General features: G+C 43.7%; 1 protein-coding gene across 3 annotated transcripts in view; it reads left to right on the top strand.

The window, feature by feature from the left end:
* nlgn2a (neuroligin 2a) overlaps positions 1 to 22,461 on the top strand; it is a 234,534-nt gene that overhangs the window by 153,178 nt on the left and 58,895 nt on the right. For all 3 annotated transcript variants that reach the window (XM_088628444.1, XM_088628443.1, XM_088628442.1), the window contains one exon: positions 10,548 to 10,697. In XM_088628444.1, the coding sequence (XP_088484570.1) occupies positions 10,548 to 10,697 (150 nt within the window). The remainder of the gene's footprint in view (positions 1 to 10,547; positions 10,698 to 22,461) is intronic.

Genomic DNA, 22,461 nt, shown 5'->3' with positions numbered 1-22,461 from the left:
TTTTTATTAAGTGTCACTAGACCTTTATGTGATTTGACTTGCAAAACGAATGTCATTTGTCAACCAAACCTGTACTTCATACGATTAAATCTTTTAGGTTTAATGGCAGTTATTGAACATATTGAATTCAATTATTTTTCCTCCCTGCCTGTGTGGAAGGAGCAATTCTTAATCGAGATGCCTTACCATGACAGTCCTTGTACTGGTAAGGGAAGGGTTGAGGACTGTGCCCGCGTTCCTCAAGGTGTGCTTGTCCAAGCCAGTCGCCAGGTGGCAGGTTGACTGCAGGGCTGGTACAGTATGTCCCTCCCAGGAGCCTGTCCAGGCCCAGGGGTCGATGTGACCCGCCCACCAGGCAGCCCTGGCACAGCTCAGTGCATCATGTGCCACCACTTGGGAATCCCAGTCATTGTCAGCTTGATACATGACCCAGATGGGAACCAGCGATGTCAGGAGCCAGTCGCTCAGCTGGCACTTCAAACAAGCACTCCTCCTCCCCGAGCAGCTCAGGATGATATTTCAGCAGTTCAGAGAAATCCGAGTTCCAATGGAGAAGAGGCGTGAGTCACATTAGTGAGCTTTATGGGCGTGACTCACCTGGGAGAAGAGAATGAAAGCCAGTTGGGAAAGATGGGGCTGTCAGAGCCTCCCCCTCTTTAATAAGGAGAGAGCCAGGAAGTCGGTGTTGAAAATTGACGTTATCACTTTCTTCTTCAGTGTGCTGGCGCAGGTTAAAAAAGCAGGATTGGGCATGTCTGATAAATGCCTTGTTGGCTCTGTATGAGAGCAAAAGCTTTTGATAACTAACTGTAGGTGTTTCTGAGGAGCATGTTAATATACAAGCAGTGAATATTTTGTTCGCCAGGCTGTCTTGAACACTATTAATAATTTGAACAACAACAAATAATAATCATAATATTTTCAGTTTGATTGATAACACTAGTGGGCAGAATGAAGGTGCAGTGGTTAGCATTGTTGCCTTGTAACACTAGGGCCCTGGGCTCACTTCCTGGGGTACTATACTGTCTGTGTGGAGTTTGTATGTTCTCCCCGTGTTCGCATGGGTTTCCTCTAGCAGTCCAAAGACATGCCGGTAGGTTAATTGGCTTCTGTGTAAATTGGCCCTGATTCGAGTGTGTGTTTCTGCCCTATGAAGGACTAGCATGCCATCCGGAGTGTATCCCACCTTGCACTCATTTCTTGCTTGTTTAGGCTCCAGCTCCCCCTGGGACCCTGTATTGGGTAAAGTGGTTAGAAAATACATGTGACAATAATAACAGTGTACCCCATAATCTAACAATATCACAAGTACTACAGTTCAAATTGTCTTTAATTGTTCCTCTGGGGGTGAATAAAGTATTTTTGAAGGAATAAATCCGGATATTTTTATTTACTTGATCAACTGCTGGTTAAATTTGACTACTCTGACCCTCCCCAGAAGGCAGATGCAGGCTCTCCAGTGTTCATGTAGTTCAACACTTAACATCAGTTTGGATCAGAAGGGTTGTTCCTCCAGATCTGCTGACAACGGGCATGAAATCAGCGCAGCGTCATAAAAGAGGGAACTTGACTCCCCCCCAAAATTAGAATTTAGAACAGTGTTTATTTTGTTTAGGAAATAACACAAGGAATGAGAAGGTTGTTAAAATAAAGGGAGGGTACATGCTGATTTTACCTTGCAGGTCATCTGCATGGATTGTTGAAATTATGAACATGCTCTGATTTTATTGTAATAAATATCATGTCTCCAGGATCTACAGTAGCTCACAACTTCTTTTTAAACATATGCTGTGCCATAGGCGAAACGATAAAACAGCCCCCAAGGCTAAATTAGACCAGCCACATTTTCTGGAGTTTTGCAGTCTGTTTCCTTTCTGTTTAAATATAGACTTACAGACAGTCAGAAAGACGTGTAAAAGGAAAAATCAAAATAACCTATTTTGTCGGCTTCGATGTTACATTCCTGACAAGAAAAGCACTCCAGGGGTTGATAGGCCAGAGTGCATTACCTCAACGGCTCCTTAGTGGGTGTCCTGGGCCGACCCAATTCATTTTCAATCTCAGTTCAGTTAAATTCAATACTTTATTGCCATGTCAACAGAGATGATTGGAATTTGTTCCAGTGCAGCCCAGATAAAAAAACAGCAAAAACAAGAAACATTACTCTTGCATGAAATCAACAAAGGCACATATTACACTTACTGTACACATACTGTACACAGCATAGAGTATTCAGTCAATGCAGTAAGCCAGATCTCCATATTGAGATGGGCTCTAGAGAGGTGCTATTTTGGAACTAAACAGGAAGACATCTGATGCTTGAAAAAGTCTTCCCTGAAGGAAGGAGTTTAAAAAAGGAACTGAGCCAGACTGGTCGCCACACAGGATGAATCTTACAGCCAGGGCTGAGTTTAAATCTCTGCTGTGTTGTTAACCTATTGTTGCTGGGCATCCCAGTAAGGGTCCACGAGCTGAATGTTGGCCTGCTGGGAATGCTAAAGTCAGGCTGATTATTCTCATGTGGGCAACAGTGATGCCTGCTGGGGCGTTGGCACTAGTAAACTGGTTGCATTTATGTGGTGCTAACCTAAAGACAACCAACACAAATGGCAACTAGCAAACAGCTACGAGACAGAGGAATGGAGAAAAACTCTGAGCCTTCAAACTGTGACAGGTCTTGATGGAAGAGGGATGAGCCAGATGAGGAGGAATGAATGTGCAACCATGAAAAGAAATCGAAGTGATGTAAAACAGGAAATGAATGTTAAAAAGGAGGTGGGAAGGGGGAAAGGGGAGAATGGAAGCGTACAGTTAACTAAGTAACTCACTGGCGCTGCTGAAGGCTGGCAGGGGAATAAGATGAGGAAGAAGGAAATTAATTTTAAAAATCAAATAATAAAAAGCAGGTGTTGAGAGGGAAACAAGACATATTTCTGTTTGAGAGGGACGCATGCAGTTAGGTCCTATTAATTTATTTCACCAAGCGCTTGCAGTGAAAAAATACTGTTAACCCATTAAGGCATTTCAAATGACAGACACAAAAAGAAACTATAGATAAATGCAAATACCACATTTTAAAAAGCAAGAAAAGAGGTCAAAGAACATCCAGACTCCTCACTGCAGTCCAGAATAGCAGGGATGTAAAGGCATTGGGGGAGATTCCTGGGAGTGTGAACATACAGTATGCAAGAGGGGGCTACCCATTGTTCTGTGGTGACATGGTTTAATTGGATCAAAGCAAACACTTTAAAGAAAACCAAGTCCATCTCCATAGCTAATGGATTCCCGAGTAATTAGTGAAGGCTGTCAGGAGCTATCGTTGGGGAGTTCTGGTGCTTTGAGAACCTAGTCTAGTGCCCAGACCTCTGTCATAGCCTAAAAATGTTTATCATTGATTTGCTACATCTGTGTTTCTTCTTAAAGGGACCCTAAATGTAAGATTTTTTTAACTTTCTTCATGGCTTGATTTACAGTCCTTTATTTCTTTTACTGTATAAGTCTTTTTTTTCCAGTTTAGCTTACATCCTCAATTAACATCATGACCAAACAAAACTCCCTTGGCCGGAAATGTGAGGAAATTAGAGGAGATAAAAGGTTTCAGCGAACAGTATTTTGTCAGCGTGTCTCAGAGCATGGTACAGTGCGAATGGGATTGAAAACACCTATAGCCAAGCCAGCAGCTCCTAGAAATTAAAGATACCAATTGGAACAGGAAGGAGCTCAGAAATATCAAAGGGGGACCCCCTACAGTGAAAAAAGCGAGAAACATAAAAAGCTGAAATCATGCCGTAGCCATGGTGTTGCTAGTTTTAGTTTCCACAGCCACACACTCATTTTAAAAACCAATAGCTAATGAGCCACAGTGATGCAGTGGTTATCATTGCTGCTTTGCAGCTGGGGTCCTGGGTTCGTTTCCCTACCCGGGGTGGTATCTGTGTGGAGTTTGTGTGTTCTCCCTGTGTTTGTGTGGGTTTCCTCTGGGTGCTCGGGATTCTTCAACAGTCCAAAGACAACCATGTAGGTTAATTGGCTTCCGGGGAATTTGGCCCTAGTGTGAGTGTCTGCCCTGCGATGAACTGGTGTCCTGTCCAGGATGTATCCCGCCTTGTGCCTATTGCGTGCCGGGATAGGCTTTGGCTCCTCCGTGACCCTGACTTGGATGAAGTGATTGAAGGAAATGGATGGATGGATAGATGGAGATGAATCAGTCACGTGGCAGTCTCTCTTATACGGGGTAACTTACAGACAGGAGTCATCATGCTTAGGGTTACAAACCTCAGATTGCACTAATACTAGAGCCAGGCCTTGAACTAAAGTCTGCACAGCAACACCCCATTGTCCATTTGCCCTCGACTCTTTTATACCCATGCTTGCACATATGCTTTCATCAGTCCTCAAAATCACAGAGTCAATGGAGAAAAGATCATTTCTGTTTCTGTTCCTTTACGTTTTCAATCTCAAAATACAAGGCAAAAAGATTTGATGAGCTTCTGGCATTAACTGCACAATTTCATCTCCCTTCTTAGCAATTACTGCCTCAAACACACTCTAGGCATTCTTCCACCCAGTTTTCGCAGTGCACTGCCATCTATAATCTTTTGATGAACTAGAACCAACGGATTTATCTGCAGAGATGCAGACCAGCAGCAGGAGACTTTAGGCTACAGAATGTCGTGGGTGTATGAAAAGGATTACAAAATCAGTTATTATTGGTGTGTTATTTTGTTACATTGAGAGCAGCTCTATATACTGTACTGTAGATCTAAGTCCACTTAGAGTAAAGTGGTTCCAATTCAATTATACTGTTCATAAGTGGATGCAGAAAGAAGAATGAATTTTGTTTAGTGACTTAAATAACGCATCAAGCATCTAAAGAAACAATTTGTGCATGTATGTTTTCAGACAGAAAAGTATACAGCACTATTTTGATAAATCCATCATTCATACCCGATCAGGATCCACTTGCATGACTTCTCCTATTTCGAAAATCACCTCACTGACTGGGCACAAATGATGAGGACATTTGAAATGTTGAATATTAAAGTCTGATGAAAATAAGAAAGAAGCACACAGAAAGGAATCAGTAATGAGCAGAACAGTGCCTTCATGTCATCGGTATGTTGGATCAACGCCTCAGATGGCTCACCAGCAGTGGAGACAAGTCCTCATGTCAGCCGTGAATCAAGGTTTTGTGTGGACGTCAGCAAGTGTGGCTTAGATGATATGCTAATTGTTGTGTAACAGACCCACTGACGAGGAGTGTCTAATTGCTTCAGTACTCTACTTGTAGTGATTGATGGCAGACCTCCCAGCACAGAGCTACATCAATCAAGTCCTGAGACCTCATTGTCTGCCCTTCCAGTGAGCTGAAAGCACAGAGTGACATGATAACATTCCTGCAGGACAGCGCAAGTCCTCAAGTTGCTTGTGAAACAATGGTTTTCTTCAGGGATTCAAGCACCCTTGTACATTTTGTGGAATGAACTGGAATAACTTATGGCATCTAGGGCTCAGAGACCAGAGCCCAGTCTTGATGGTGAACAGCATGAATTGCAGATACTTGCAGGACCCAGTTCATATGATTTTCAGGCAACAAAATTTACAGGAATCTTAAAATTTCATCCAACCATCCACTTTATCCAACACAGGGATGCTGGGGAGCTGTAGCCTATCCCAGCAAGCATCGAGCGCAAGGAGGGATGGATACACCATGGATGTGACGCCAGTCCATCACAACCAGGGCCAGTTTTCCCAGAAGCCAGTTAACCTACCAGTTAACCTTTGGACTGGGAGAGGAAAGCTGTGTAAACACAGGAAGAACGAGCAAACTCCACACAGATAGCACACCAGGAATTGGACCCAGGGCCCCAGCACTGAGAGGCGGCAATGCTAACCTGTATGCCACTTTGCCGCCCCATCTTAAAAGTCTAAATTCCAAAAAAAGCAGAATATGTAAGCAGGACATTGCCTTTTAATCTGCTAGTGGCAGCTATGACAACAAGCAGGTAATAATGGAGGAGAAAGCCAGACATAAGAGGGCTATCTTGACATTAGACCTGAAAGGGGAGTGGAGAGAATCCTTTCAAACAGAGGTGTGATTGTTGCTAAACAAGCAGCAGATTTTAAATACAAAACACAGCACCTTTGCTGTGCTCCTGGCCTACCAGAGATGTCTTTTCTGTCTAAAAGCAAGCATTTAACGAAGTGGTAATTCATGACCAATGATCTGCACCCAAGGATAATAACGTGTCAGTCACTCAGCAATACCTTGGCTGTAAGCCAGACCTTCCCTTACAGTAAAAGGACAGCAACAGCCCCTCGCAGCTTCGTCACACAGATGCAGCTCACCTGATTTATGCACTGTGACTGTCCACAGACAATAATATATTACAATTGCATACAATAATTAGGGCTTCTGTTCTTCCGTGTTTCACGGTGTATTAGGAAGCCAGTGTTTATTTTTAAGTGTTTTCTGTGTTCTATTTGTCAGTGGGTTTCAGTGCTTTCACCTTTAATGGGCCATAAGAAGTTTTTCTTTGCATGCATATGCATATAAGAAATAAGTTTGGCATAGCGTTGTTTCCTAGTTTAGTCATTAGAAATAATCTCAGACGACATGCAATGAAACATTATTGTAAGAATCCAGTTGCTCAGCACGATTATTATTTACATCTGGCTGAGAATTTTAGATTTTATGCAAAGTGACTTACGTTTGCACCCATGTATTCAGCTGCGAAAAATACTGGAGTAATCGGAGTCAAGTACCGCGCTGAAGGGTGGAACAGCTGTTTCTTCTAATTATGAGTCTATATCCTCTCACCCCTGCTCCACACTGCTGTCATATGGGAGTCTGGAAGTCATCATAACATCTTTACCCTGTTGTTTTCCTGAAATAATTGTGCACAGTGTGCTCACACTTGTCTGGTGTTTTCACAGTTTCTCTTCTTCCATAAAATCCACAGTGCATGTTCTATTTTCCTGACCTAAGAGTGTGTGCATGCCAGGAGACATACTGTATATATGTATAACTTGAATAAGGGAATTTAAAAATCTCTTCCACTTTTAAATGGATAAACTCCGATTTCATGTTTCCACATTGGGATTTTTTAAACCAAAAAGTAGTCACTAATCTTAATAATAAATGGTATGGGCTTAAGCAGGAGGTTATTTTATTCCAGAGTGCTCCATATCTTAGGTTTGCATGTCTAACACAAAGTGTAGTTTACAGATCAGAGGTATGAAAAAAAACACCCAAGGTAATGGTGCTTGCTCAAGCACAGACTAAGGTCTTCGGTTGCAGGTTTGGGGCTGGGTCATGTTACTAGCCCACTGTGACTGGGATTTCCCAAGGGGTGGCGCCGAGAGCTGGGTGGGATTAATCAGCCAGGGTTCCAGCGCTTGGAAACGATGACCCCCTGTGGCCTCCCTGCTGCTTGCAGGCCTGAGGTGTTGTTGGTGAGGGCCATGTCTCTCCTCCAATCAGCGCTGAGCGTCTGGCATGGGGCTGCGTTGCCTGTGATGAGTTTAATGGGGAGTGGCTGGAAGGTGGGCGGGTCTACCCACTGTACACTTCCTCATTGGCCCATGTGAGAGGTTGCAGGCTTCACAACTGTAAGCTGAGCTGTGCAAAACACACAACCAATGATTCTGACTCGGGACGTTGTAAGAAATCAGAAGTGTCTCGAAGCTTATAGAAAAAGAGCAGGGCAACAAACTTGCAAATCTAATCAAAGGTTGATTTCCAAATATTCCCCGCAGTTGTCAATAACCCCCAGACAAACTAGATGGGCTAAAAGGCCTCTCCTCATTTATCATCATCATGATTATTTTCTTATGTTCTGTAGATGTGTGGAGGTGCAATGGCCTCCTTTTGTTGCATATATTCCCATGTTCTCACTGTACATGCTTGTGCAGTATATTGTAATCTTGTTTTTACACATGTAAGCTTACTATAAAAGCATAGCTTCAGGTACTACACTGAGGTCTGGCAACATTTGATTGATATTTGAGCAGGCTGGCTGAAGATACAGTAGGTGTGTTTCCCATTTCGCTCAAGTAACTGGTTTCCCCCTCATCAGTAGGGTCACTGAGCCTGTCAATGAACTTGGCACCAGTACAAAAGAGGAGCTGAGGCTGCAGTGTATTAATGAATGAGTGACACAGTGAAGCAGTGTTTAGCATTGCTGCCTCCCAGCTCTGGGGTCCTGGGTTCAGTTCCTGGGGTGCTGTCTGTGTGAAGTTTGTACGTTTTCTCCATGTTCAGGTTTCCTCCCACAGCTGTACTGTACTTGTAGGTTAATTGGCCTCTGGGTGGACTGGCCCTGGTGTGAGTGTCTGTGTGCCTGTGCGTCTGCCCTGAGATAGACCAGTGTCCTGTCCAGGGTACAGTGTATCCTGCCCGTTGCTTGCTGGGATTACTCCCGCTCCCCCGCAAACCTGAATCGGGTGGAGCAGTTAGAAAATGGATGGATGGATGATTAAGGAAATTCTTATGGAGTATAGGTTTAAATAATCCAAAATAATTTGTTCCAGGCTCAGTTGAGACACAGAGTAAGTCCTTCTTCAGATGGACAGAAAAAACCGTAACCCAGGGTTACATTTCCTCACAGTCTCACTCATTTGGTAGGAGCCTATGGATCCCAAAACCTCATTCATCTTCTTGACAAGATCTTAGAGCATAGGCGTCTGCAAGCTGGATGGGCACCCATAGACCTCCGTGCATTTCTCTTTTAATTTCCACATGTTCCACAGATTGACCAGGAATACATCTGTACAGTAGGTCAGCAGCTGACCCAGGGTTTGAGCCAGGAACTTCCCAGTTGCTTCACCATAACGGCTGGGCCTGCACCTATCTTCAGCGAAAGTGGCACCACAGAGTGAAACTGGAGCCCTAGGCTGAGATTCCCCGACACGCATAATTGCAGTTAGAGGCTCTGAAGCATGATAAGAAAGACTGGACAAAAAGGGTAGTCTTGTAATTCATTAGTAAGCAGACCTCTAAAAATTGCTCCGCTAATCTGTACGGTCAGGTCAAGTAGAGTACATTCAGCACTTCTTGTGATCGGCAGTGATTTGGGTAGAGATGCGTAACAGGAGTCTGTTTCCTTGGTAACACAGGGTCGTGGGGGAGTGGGGGGGGGGCTGACGTGATGGAATGGCTACAGAGGCTATGCAGGCAGTTGCCATGCCAACACGGCACCGCGGCACGCAGCTGCCTGTGTGTGAGAGAGAGGAAAGTATGGCGGGAAGGGGGGGAGGCTGTATCCGATAGCAGATTATTTTGCAGTGGTTCTTCAGCGCACAGCTGCAGCAGCCAATAAAAGGAAAGGCTGCACCCTGCACTCCTGCCCGCTCTCCACTGCGAGCTCGGAGCTAATCAGGGTAAACAGATGTTATTGCTCTTATTTATGCTTACACTCGAAAGGTTTTTCACATTAATTATCCAGAACACTGCGCTGTATCGACACCTAGACTTGCCAGACGATAGCGCTGCATTTTTATTTTTTGGGGGAGGGATGAAAGGCGCATTCCTTTTTGACTACACTCCTGTGTTTGCAGGGGGTTGCCCTTAAAATGAAACACGAATCATAACTATGTCAAGCACCTCGGAAATGTGCCTGTTCTACATTCACCTGTTAGCGTCTGAGCACTGACTAAGGTTGTCTGTACATGATGGGCTAGCGCCTACAGTGGGGGATTACAAGACAGGACAGCTCTTAAACACATACAGTACTGTACAATAGGGACTCCTCCTGCCTTCCGTGCCATTCATGCAAATCACAGTTTGGATAGACAGGGCTTGTGCCAGAAACTTCAAATAAAACTGAACAAAATCAGGGGATCTGTGAATGACCAGTTTAGTTCTTCTGATTGCCTTTCTGAGCCCGTTGTTTTAGATTTAGAATTGCTAGCTCAAGTCAGGGCTGTGTCACTTGCTGACTGTAGCGAGGATGCTCCAAACTATGGCATGTAGTAGATCACACCGAAGCAGACAGAGTTCTGTGGACTTGACAAATCCAGTCTTGCAAAACCCCTGTTACCGTCTGAGTATATATACATGTAAACAGCTAGCAGTGGAAGGGTCACTGTGGGACGAATTTCAAACCCACTCTTGATGGGGGAGCAGACGCAGCTGTGCTCAAACTCTTCATTGTGATAAAACCCGTCGAGCAGTCAACTAAATTCCAAATCAGAGTGCATGTGAAAGTCTGCACGGAATGCACTCCGGACCACTTTGATTTGCTGTTTTCACAGAGCTAAATGCCGTGGGCATGTTTGTTTCTGTGTGTGCCCTGCGAAGGACTGGCGTCCCGTCCGGGGTGTACCCTGCCTTGTGCCCGTTGCTGGTCAGGTTAGGCTCCAGCTCCCCCACAGCACTGAATTGGAAGACTTGGTTAGAAAACGGTTGAATGGTTGAATCTATCAAATTCAGTCCTATACATTGTTCTGTTTTCTAAAACCACTGGTGTAATATCTCAGACAGCTAGCTGTTCCCTGAGCTTCGTTACCGACTCTCGTCTTGCCCCTCTGTCTCTCTGTCTTTCCAGATATCCGCGACCGGAGGAAGAAGCCTGTGATGCTGTTCATTCACGGAGGCTCCTACATGGAGGGGACGGGCAACATGTTCGATGCCAGTGTGCTGGCTGCCTACGGCAACGTCATTGTGGTCACCATGAACTACCGCCTGGGCGTGCTGGGTGAGTGGGGGTTTCGGCTCGGTTTGGAGACGCTCCGCGGTCGACCTCTTCCGTCTGATGCTTAGCTGCTTGCCTGAGATTCATGCCTTTATATTGTGACGTCCAGGCTCGATTACGGCAGCTCGGTGCTTTATGGGCTCCCTCACACTCTCCTCAGAAAGCTGCAATATGTCCAAAACAGCTCGCCTTCTTACTCACACCAGACCCTGGCAGCAGATCACTCCTACACTTATCTCTACATCTACTGTCATGTACTCAATACAAGATCTTGTTACTGGCTTGAAAGGCTCTGAATAATCTGGCCCCATCACACATCTCTGAAGTCCTTTGTGTTTACACTCCCTCCTGTAGGCTCTGCTGAGTTCAGGCTGGTCCTTTGCTTGCTGTACCCAGACTAAATTTCGCACCTATTTCTGTTGCTGCACCATGGTTATGAAGTGCCCTTCCTCTAAATCTTCAAGAGGCGGATTCTCTGACTCTTTTCAAACCTAAACTTAAAACTCACCTTTTTACTTGGGCCTATGTCTGATTACCTTACAGTATATGCTTATCACTATGAGCAGTGGAAGTTATCATAGGTGTGCCAATCTGTGGGTCACGATGCAGGCAGATATAAACAGCTCATTATTGCAATGTACATCATTAACAGTCAGCACTCAGAAGAGAAAATAAAATATGGGAAAGGCACTCTGAGCGTGACCAGGCAGGTGGACGTCACTCGAGAGAGGGGAGCTGATAGCTAAACCTCAGGCTTCTAGTTTTTGATGTTTAAATATGTTAATTACTAAACAGGATTTGATGCTTTTAAAGCCTTTATCAAACTGCTGATAGTTCTTTCTACTTTGTCACCGGGGGCCCAGATCTGAGAGATGACATTGATCACTTGTCCCCAAATTTTCTTTAGTTATCACTCCAGCCTTCTGCCTACCTGATCGAACCTCCAGCATACTGTATATTGTGCCTTTTCTTTTTTGTTTTGTTGTTACTGGTAGGTCACTGCTCACTGCCGATTGAACAAGTGATCTGCTGGCCCTTAATTCAGAACAGAAGATCCAGCATTTCAACTTTTAATGATTCAGAAAGCGGCCATACCCAGAACGCACTGAATGCATCTCTGTTAATACAAAGCAGAAATTGCTTATAGAGTATTAATTTCCATTGAATATATATGAAAATTATGTAGGGGGTGGCACTGTGGTGCAGTGGTTAACATGCCTCAATGTGCTGGGGCCCTGGGTTCAAATCTGGCCCTGGGGTGCTGTCTGTGTGGCGTTTGTTTGTTCTCCCTATGTTTTGGGGGGTTAGCATTGTTGCTTTGCAGCGCTGGCTCCCTGGGTTCAGTTCCAGACCTGGGGTGCTGTCTGTGTGGAGTTTGTATGTTCTCCCCGTGTCTGTGTGGGTTTCCTCTGTGCGCTTCGGTTTCCTCCCACAATCCAAAGACATGCTGGCGGGTTAATTAGCCTCGGTAGAATCGGCCTTGGTGGCGGTGTGTCTGTCTGTGCCCTGCGACCGACTGGCATCCAGGGAAGGGTGTACCCTGCCTTGCGCTCATGGCTCTGCTGGCCTGCGACCCTGAACTGGATAAGAAAACAGATGGATCCTGTCCTTGCTGTACACTATTGCTTGTGTATTGACGCAGTCAGAGAGTATCTGTTCTATAGCGGAGCTAGTTCGGATACGGTGACGTCATCGCCCTCACTGCGCATAGCAGGGACCTCGGCTGCCTGGGCTCAGGGAGGTCTCCTTTAGCTCTCTGCTTCTGTCCTGTGAGGGCCGGGAAACAGTAAACCTTTTCCATTGTGTTTATACCCCTAATACTCTGGAAAGCCGTTTGAAAAAAATCCAAAGGATGTGTTTGTGATTCGAGATAATATTCTGAAAAAAATATATACTTTTGAGTCAGCTGTTGAATTTCAGGGAAGTACAATAACAAGAGGGAACCTCAGTGTGCATCCAGATCCTGCTTTTCTAAACGTTGTCCTCTAGAGCACACTTCCCCACAGAAAACGTACACACTTTAAATAGGATCCCCCAAATGTTAGATCTGTTAATGATAAAACACCTCATAATGCGATACTGAAAGGGTTCCTACAGGGGAAGCACTGACTCTTCAGGGACTTTTTCCAAATGTTACAAGTGATCTGTTTAGCCACAGTCCAGCCTGGTGTCTGGGTTAATTGGTGTCTCTAAATTACCCTGTGAAGGTGCATTCAGAGTGTAGTCCTTCCTGTGCCCTGTTCCTGCTGAGCTTTAATGGTTTGTTTATGCCTTCTCTTCTAACATTCAATGTCAAGTAGATTTTCATTTTCACTTGCGAGCAACAGGGAAGCATGGAGGCGCAATGTTCAGCATTACTGCCTTGCAGTGCTGGGGCCCTAGGTTCGATTCTGGACCTGGGGTGCTGTCTGTGTGGAGTCTGCACGTTCACCCAGCATGCACAAGGCAAGGACATTATGAAAGATTAATTAATTTAGGCTTTATTGCCCCATTTGGGAAATTGTTTTTACAGCACACTCCCAACGTATCAACACAATGGCAGACAAATTTTTACCGACCAAGAAGTCAGTGAAACAGTGTTACAATTGGCTTCTGGGAAAATTGGCCCTGGTGTGAGTGTGCATCTGTGTGTGCCCTGCGATAGACTGGTGTCTCGTCCAGGGTCACTTGTACCCTGCCTTGTGCTAGTTGCTTCCAGGGACAGGCCCTGGCTCTCACACGAACCAGCAAACTGAAACAGGCACAGCGATACTGAACATTTTCATTCTGCAAGAGTTGGAGCAGCTTCTCTCTATGTGATCTTTGCCTCACTCAGGTGTCGTGGTGTCATGGGCTGTTCATGGGTGTGCCAGACACAGCCATGCACACCTTCCATTCCCCCTCATTTTCTACATGCGCCACTGTTGAAATGTCTTCAAGCATGAGCTTGATGGCAACATACAATATGACTTTGCATTTTGCTTTTAATGTCCTGAGCATTCTTAAATGAGGTGTTTGGTTTTTGTGTTCTCCTTAATTTCTGAAAGTGCTGAAGTTTTTATTATTTTCCTAGTTGCATATTTATCATAGAGCCATCTATGGACTGAAAGCCCCTTTACTTAATCCTCCTAATGTATTGTTTGTCCTTTAATTCATACGTACAGTACACACGGGTTAGGTCCGGTTTTGCTGAAATTGATCCCAGAGTCCTCATCAGCTTAAATCCTTTTGCTGGTTTTTCATTCACAAAAAAAAACACATTTTAACTTCACGAAAGAATACCTTACAGGGGAGAGCAGCCCCTGTTGGCCAGGCAGGATGTAAAGGGTAATGAAAGAGCAGAGCAGACTCCCAAATCAGATACCACAGCCGAATAGACAGCGATTGTGTGTGAGGCTGCGCTCCTGCTGCTAAAAATAAAACCTGCACAGAGGCTTTGACTCCGCACTGAAGCGCTCAGTCATTGAGCAAACAGTAGCACCATTAACACAACCTGTCCACACAACACACCCACTCAGAAACCCTGTGGTCAGTCCGCTGGTTCCTGTTTCTGACCCCAGAGAGGCTTTGAAAACAGGAGAGAGGAGATGCAAAGGGGAGGGCGTCACGGAAATCGGCATCTACGAAAATACCCAGCTTGGGTGATTGGCGAAGGAACATGCTTTACCAGCCCTGACATCCTCCAGAGCCCCCCCTGTGCCCTTGCATGAAATTGGCTTTGGCAGGGCTAGACATCTACGAAAAAGGGCGAACGGAGGAAGAAAAGTGATGAAGGCTCCCGAGCAATAAATATTAAAACGGGGAGAGGAAATATGCCCTCCAAATTCTCACTTGGACAGTTTCCATGGCAACAGAAAAAAAGGAAATTGATTAGACTTTTTTTTTTCTCGACAGGGAGAAGGAGTCTGTTTATATGGGAAGGAGCTTGCGAGTAATAAGTCGGAAGATGTATCGCGCAGAGGAAATCTGAAACACTCATGCAAAAGACCGTTCTTTTAGTAAATGATAAAAAAAACAGACCTTAAAGGTTTTTGTTTCGCTTTAAAGTTCGTATGAACACTTTCGTCTATTGCATTATAGAAACCGAGTTGGGTTTTTCTACCTCAAGTGTTGCATCTGATTTTAGGAATCTGGGGTTGATCTGTGCTTTGAATCATACATTAAACACATTACTAAACTGTCCTTCTGCCATTTGCATTATATTGCAAGCAATTAGATCATTCCTTTCTTTTTCTGGTGCTGAAAAATTAATACATGTCTTTAGTCTAGTCTAGTCTAGATTAGACTGCTGTAATGCCACGTTTTGTACTTTTTAAAGAAATCTGAGTTTATTATAATTGCTCATCTTACTAAGAATTCACCTGCTAAAATGCTGGCAAAATCTAAGATCAAAACACATGTTACTCCTGTACTGGCATCACCACACTTGCTCACCAGCATGATATAAGATGTAAATGGTCTGGCACCCGATTCGTTGTTATTACTCATATGATAGACACATGCATCCCAGCAGCAAAACCTCATATTTGAACCTGTGACCGTCGAGCTGCATTGCGTCACATTACTGTTCTGTTTAAACAAAATACTCAGCAGTTATAGGACAAAAGGGGAATTAAGATGAGCTGATGAGTCAAAGGATAAAGATCAATAGGAGGGAGGGGCTGCCTTTTCTTGTAGCGGCTCCAAACTGTGAACTTCCTTTACCCCCTTTATTTAAAGCATCGTTGCTTTGCAGCGCTGGGTTCAGTTCCAGACCTGGGGTGCTGTCTGTGTGGAGTTTGTAGGTTCTCCCCGTGTCTGTGTGGGTCTCCTCTGTGTGCCTCCGTTGCCTCCCATGGTTCAAAGACATGCTGGTGGGTTAATTGGCTTCTGGGAACACTGGCCCCAGATGGATCAGTGTACCCTGCCTTGCACCCGTTCCTTGCCAGGACACCCGCACCCTGAATTGGAAGAAGCGGTTAGAAGAGGGATGGAGGGCTAGAAATCTACACGCCTTACAGATTCCTCATTGCTCTCTGTCCCTCATTGGCGTGTCAGTAACAGTGGAAAACAGCTGCTTCTGGGTCCTGACAGCGGTTTTCCTGCACCTAATGCTTCAGATGCCTTTTTTTTAAATCACATTCCCATCTCCTTTCAAAGGTTGTGCCTTTTAAGATCCATTCGGACAGATGACTACTCGGCAGACTCCATTAGGTTAACCTGCTCTATGCGAGAACACAGAGCATATTGCAGTGTTGCCCATAAGCTTTCCCGTTGTAACTTACTCATGGAGTAGACATGGAAATATTGCAAACGTGATCCTGAGACAACCGGAAATTGGAGCAGAACATTTAATATAGTGGGTAATAAATAATAATTACAGGCAGGGTGTTTGCATAACAAAATGTTGAAGATGCAGTTTATTTCGAAAATTAGAAATATCGTTTTTGAGCTTTATGAAGGTTCGCTATTCTGAATATGTAGTAGCTGCTGTCTGTATTGTGAATGCACAGATCGACAGTCTGCACAGACTAAAACAGGCCTAGTACAACTCTTTAAACATATCTTTAAAGCAGCAGCACCTGAATAGGTCAGAGAAGTTGATAAATTGGTCCCATTAAGCAAATATTGACATAATCCAGACTATGGAACCACCCTGAATTAGACCATTTCTAATTTTCTAGCCAATGAAATAGCAGCTTCGGTTATTGAGACATGCTTACGCACTGTGCAATACGGCACTGACATTTTGACAGGTTCAGGAACACTTGAATGAGTCATTATCGAGTGTTGAATAATACATTTAGCTGAGTCAGTATAGCTTTACAGCCCTACACTGGGTCCCTTCCTTTCAATCCTCAGAAAACCTGTAAAACAGACTTGAAAGAAACCGTTGGCCCAAATATTCACTATCAAACTCCTCATCATTACATCAAGCTGAGTATCAGAATGTGATTTTCAAAATGAGCAACCCAAGCTCAATTATTTGCTCCTGGTTTCCCGAAAGTAGTTGCAAATGTTTCAAGATAAGCAACAAAGAAATGAAGAAGATGTCCCATTTTAGTTTTTATTAAGAGATCAAAGAACGTGGACTACATTTTGCAGTAAAATAGAAGAGTTTTTGAATGCACTCCTTGTCAGTCTACTGCTTAAATGTAAGTTATTAACCCATGTCTTCAGCCGATGACAATAGTTTTTGTTTCATGTCTGGAGTGGAATTTTTCCAGCTTTCTGGTGCAGTTCAGACAGTCCTTAGAGGTCAGACACAGCCTCGCTGTCTTCTTCAGTGTTGGTGTGCTGAACTAGGTCAACTTAAATCACAAAGGCTTTTGTATTTTTTCCAATACACTCCTGCAATACTTTATTGATGTTTCAAAAAATACTTAAGATGTAATGTGTTCCAAAGTCAACAGGAAAAAGATATGAATGTTATATGCCAGTTTTACAATCCTTCCATCATCACCTTGTGGAGTTCAGAGTTAGATAGGAAAGTCGGCTTCAAGCATGTACTGTAAGCTTCTGATTGGTTTAGCATCTCTACACAATGCTTGATCTCTCTGGACTCTCCACATTCCTAAAACTACATGATGATGAGTTAGCAACTACGCCATCATCTGTTCTGCATCCAGATTGTGGATTCGATGTGGAAGTGCATTTAAACTCTGAAAACAGGTGACACACATGTTTGTGGGAACATAAAAACAAGCTACCAACAGCATGTTGTTGGAGGCAAAGCCCTGTTTTTTTCAGATACAGCTGGAAGAGGTCTCCAGAACAATTAGCTACCATGACTACCAAATGGCTCCACTCGTTTGTGACAGGCCTACCTCTCTCCCCAGGCAGCTCCAGAGACCTGAGCACATGGCCAAACCACAATTCTGTGGTTTTATTTTGAGTAAAGGTGTTCTGTGTAGTGAGTGTCAAGGCCAAGGGAACTGGAAAGGGATGGTTGTTATTAGAAATTTTAGAAATAACGATAGAAAAGTATTTTAAATATTACAAGAAGCAACATACTTTGTGTAGTGATTCCAGACTTGAAAAACAAAATAGGTCCATTTTTAATCAGCTGTATAAGGAGGGAGGGGAAGTATTTCAGATTAACCTTTAATCTAAAGAGCCATTAATGTACTTGTAGATGTATAAGGCACTCAAAACTAAAAAACAAAACACTGTCACTTTCCTTTCCCGACAAGAGTCGGTAGATAATTCATCTTACCTTCAGGTGAATAGAAGATATTTTTATTAACAACAGACAGACAACTTGTGTCGTTGAGCCGTACTGGTGACTCATTACATCCAGATTGTTCCTCTCTTAATGGTGACATACTCTTGCAGGAAGGGAGATGACGGGACTCATGTCCCACTAGTGACAGCACTAACTTATGAGAAGAAGACTGTTTTTCACCATCGCAGCACTGTGGCAAGGTGTCCTTAAGCTGTTAGCATGGTGTTGGGGATCTACACATATAAAGCAACCTGTTATCTACGTATATCTCTTGCTATTTATCTGAGGGATCCTGGAAGTAAGGCTGATAACCCTGACTAGGTCAGATATCTGCTTTGCCTTACCGGACTCCCCTGACATCCTGACCTTAAATAACGGGTGAGCAGCACAGCGCTTCTCCCTGCTAACCTATCCTGTGTGGCAACACTGCTTTCCCTTTTTAAACCTTTTTCCTGCAACCCCATGGAAAATGACTCGCCTTTTCCGTGGTCTTTAACGGAACCCTAACCTGCCCTGCCTTCGCTATTAGCCGGTTAGTCGGGAGCTTCTTATAAAGTGAAGTGATTGGACGCCAGGTACAGCAGATCTTTCACTCTCCACTTTGTGAAGATCCTGCCCTCTCTCTCTCTCTCTCTCTCTCTCTCTCTCTCTCTCTCTCTCTCTCTCTGACAGGTCTCTAAGCCGCACAGCCATGAAAAGTCTATTTCTTAAAAAAGGTGCATCAGCCAAAGCAAGTTCTAAAGGTTGTTAGCATTTTTAGTCTTGAATGGCCCAAGACTGCATTAGTCATGCTAACTGTTTGATCATTTAAGAAGCAACTCATATTCACATGACAATAATCATTGACTAGATTTAGGAAGGCAAACATATCTCACATACAATATGGCTGCTGTCATCGAATCCAGCACTTCTGCTGTGAAATCCCGAAATGAAAAGCTGTGGTTCTTATCTTAGGATATTCACTATTTTTGGTAGCAGAGTGCGGATGTGAAAGAATGTCGTTATGCACAGTGTCTTCTGTTCTGACTCAGGTGCGTCTTTTCATGTAACCAGGGATGTTCATCCTGCAACAGTTGGAGTTTTGGGTTATGCATGAAATTAGCTTGTTTTTAGCCATGAATTTTGCATATTTTTGTCAAGTCTTGATTATCCTTAACCGTTAATGAGCAGGATAAACTAGTCAATGAAAAAGCCATATATTTGATATTGTCTTTAATCCCACATGTGTCTGTGCATATTCACAAATATACTGCGTGTACTGTATACCTGAGGGACAACATGGCGGCCAATGGTTAGCCTGCATGTTCTCCCCGTGTTCGTGTGGGTTTCCCCCGGGTGCTCTGGTTTCTTCCCATCGTCCGAAGGCACACTGGCAGGTAGACTGGCTTCTGGGAAAACTGTCTGCCTGTCCTGATCCCCTTCACCCCGACCTCTTCGAAATCTTCAGTATGAACTGGAGACAAACACTTTCACAAAGACAACCTCCGCAACACACAGGCATGGATTCAGAGCAAGTGATTACTTATGTAATTGCTATTATATTATATTATATTATATTATATTATATTATATTATATTATATTATATTATATTATATTATATTATATTATATTATATTATATTATATCCTTGTGGAGGAGAGTTGTGTAGACAGATTCCATCATGTGGTGATGAAGGAGGGAGGAGTTCTAGGGAGGGCAGCTCACTCAGAAAGCGACGGACCAGCTGAAGCCCCTGACCTTTAGCTATTGTGACAGTCTGTCACACTACATTGTGGAAAGCCTATTTAGTTTTCCAGGAACACAGTTTCAAATTGTTCCGAAAGGTTTCCTGTCTTTCCTTCCTTTGCTTTGTGCCTTTTGCCCATTGTTATTTTTTTTTCTCCTTTTTCGATCTTTTTCAAGCTTATAATTACTGCTCTGTTTTATGCCTGTCTTTGTCTGTCACCGAGATTTGAAAGAGCTGTCTGTCTGGCTAATTTTAGCTTTCTATATGCAACATGGAAGCAGAACTCTTCAGATGCTTCTTCTTTTGCACTTGGTTTACTGCATTCTAATAAAGGTGATAGTGAATACTAATTGAATCGTGAAAAGTAGTGAATAGTAATTGAATAGTGAGCTTTACTGGGCCAACTCACCAAGCTGAGGAGAATGACCAGCTGTTTGAAAACAGGGGGAACCCCACCTTTCACGTGAAGAATAAGCCAGGGAGCAGCTTCAAAGACGAAGTTGGGGTGAAGGGGGAGTGGGGACATGAAAACAAAACGTGAAAGAAAATGAACAAGCATCAAATATTTATTTAGTCTTTCAGACACGCGAGGCACTAGAGTCCCTTCTCAACCAGGTGCCCAGCGATCAGGGGAACACCGAGACTGGGATGTCGCCGGCTGTCTCGTCACATTGCAGTGGGGGAGTTGTTATCCGCGGCAATTGGCCTCAATCAGAGTTGAGTGGCTGTGGGATGGAGAAGAGGCATGATGAAACTGAACTCTGCATTTCAGCAGCGGACTTGAACAAACATTATTTCGCTGAGAATCTTTCAACAATCCAGAGCAATGCCCAGAACACCCCAGTGTTGAACAGGCAATGGTTCTGTTACTTACTCGCTTTCTTTCTGTAGTTTCTTTTCTGTCTGCTGTGTAGCGTAGCGCTCCAGTGTTACAACATACAACAGAGTAATTATCACTTATGGTGAATTCCAAAGATGTCCATTTCCACCTGATTCATTAATGAACATGAATGTAAAATGCTTTTTTTTTCTCAAGGTTCTCTCTGGTAGATTTGAGGAGAAATCTGCCAAACAGTAAAGCAGCTGAGTTGTGAACTGGATGGAGCACAAGCCCGTAATTAAAGTGATCACTTACCAAGATGCCTGCTGACCCTTTATGAGTCCAGTTTATCACACGGCAGCTCAGAGCGCTTAAGCTGCTGGTCTGGGACAGTTATTGAAGGAAACACAGCCCATGTTCTGGCCAGTTACTTGATGACCTAGTGTGTGGCAGACAGGACAGGCTTTCAGAATGAGTGATGGCAGGAGACACAAGGAGGCAGATGTGAGCTGGACATCAGATTCCAGGGGCCAGATCCCTCCACCCTCCACTTTCCTGCTAGCTAGCAGCAGCAGCCTGCCTGTGCGAAACTTGATGTGATGGAACTAGAATCTTATCAGAAAAGAAAATGTGTTGCAAACAATGAGAATGCTCACACTTACTCTCCTCTTCCTATCACCTTATTGATCCAAGAACCTGTTTTATAGAAGGACTCCAGGAAGATGCACAAAGTGGTGATACAGTATGATTAATTATTAAGGTATTTGATTGATGCCTGTATACTGTACCAGGCACTACACAAAGAATACAATAAAAAAACATAATGCAATATTAATAGAATCAAAAATCATGAGTGTATGATCTGCAACACTTAGCAATGCACGTAAAATACAATACAGATATAGAAGCATTTTAAATTAGAGGTCTTAAATTCATATTTCAAATTCTTTAAAGCCTTTTTATTATGAGAGCATTAACAGAATTCTCATCAGGTATAATCAGGTAGGTACTAATCCCTGTTATCAGTTAACTCACTATTTATTAACAAAAGTCATATTGTTCTCAAATTTAATTTCCTTCTTAACGGACACTTAAGTTTTAGTAGCCTGTTTGTTCTACATTTATACACTGTCGTTTACGGCTCAACAGATGTGGCAGAAGCGGATCATGGTGCAGGATAAATAGGAGCAGCTGGGAAGGTAGTAACTGATGGTGCAGTTCTCATCTTTACTGCTTGCTGTCTCCAGTTTTGAGGCACAGAGAGGAGCGAAATCAGGGATCACACAGAGAGGAGAGAAATCAGAGATCACACAGGGAGGAGCAAAATCAGAGATCACACAGGGAGGAGCGAAATCAGGGATCACACAGAGAGGAGAGAAATCAGAGATCACACAGGGAGGAGCAAAATCAGAGATCACACAGGGAGGAGCGAAATCAGAGATCACACAGGGAGGAGCGAAATCAGAGATCACACAGGGAGGAGCAAAATCAGAGATCACAAAGGGAGGAGCGAAATCAGAGATCACACAGGGAGGAGCGAAATCAGAGATCACACAGGGAGGAGCGAAATCAGAGATCACACAGGGAGGAGCATAATCAGAGATCACACAGGGAGGAGCATTAATCAGAGATCCAAGGTCAGGTCAGTGCACAAAGAGCAATGATGGGACAAAGAGGAATTGTAGGAAGATGTGAGTTTGATACTGTAATATATTCCACATGGTCGTAACAATACTTAAATTTTACTCCTTCTTGCACCGCATTTAAGTTTGTGACCTCGTTCAGGGTAGGGCAGCCCTTTAAGGCTGGGAGTGTAATGTGTCTGGTTGCTCTTCACCTGCCTGGTTCCAAAGCAACAATATCTTTGTTCCAATGTTGCACAAGTGTAAACTACTGTAGACTATAAATGCAGTCTTACAAGTGCTTTGTCCAGGTATAATATAACATTAATTTAAATGCTACACTTTTTAACTGTACATTCTGTTTGTCTTTGTATTGCGCCCCTCATTGCATAAAAGATGTAAATGTAGCAACAT

The sequence above is a fragment of the Lepisosteus platostomus genome, chromosome 4, assembly GCF_059453375.1.
Source record: "Lepisosteus platostomus isolate fLepPlt1 chromosome 4, fLepPlt1.hap1, whole genome shotgun sequence".
Lineage (NCBI taxonomy): Eukaryota > Metazoa > Chordata > Actinopteri > Semionotiformes > Lepisosteidae > Lepisosteus > Lepisosteus platostomus.
The sequence above is the reverse complement of the archived record's forward strand: the minus strand, read 5'-3'. Positions and strand labels throughout refer to the sequence as shown.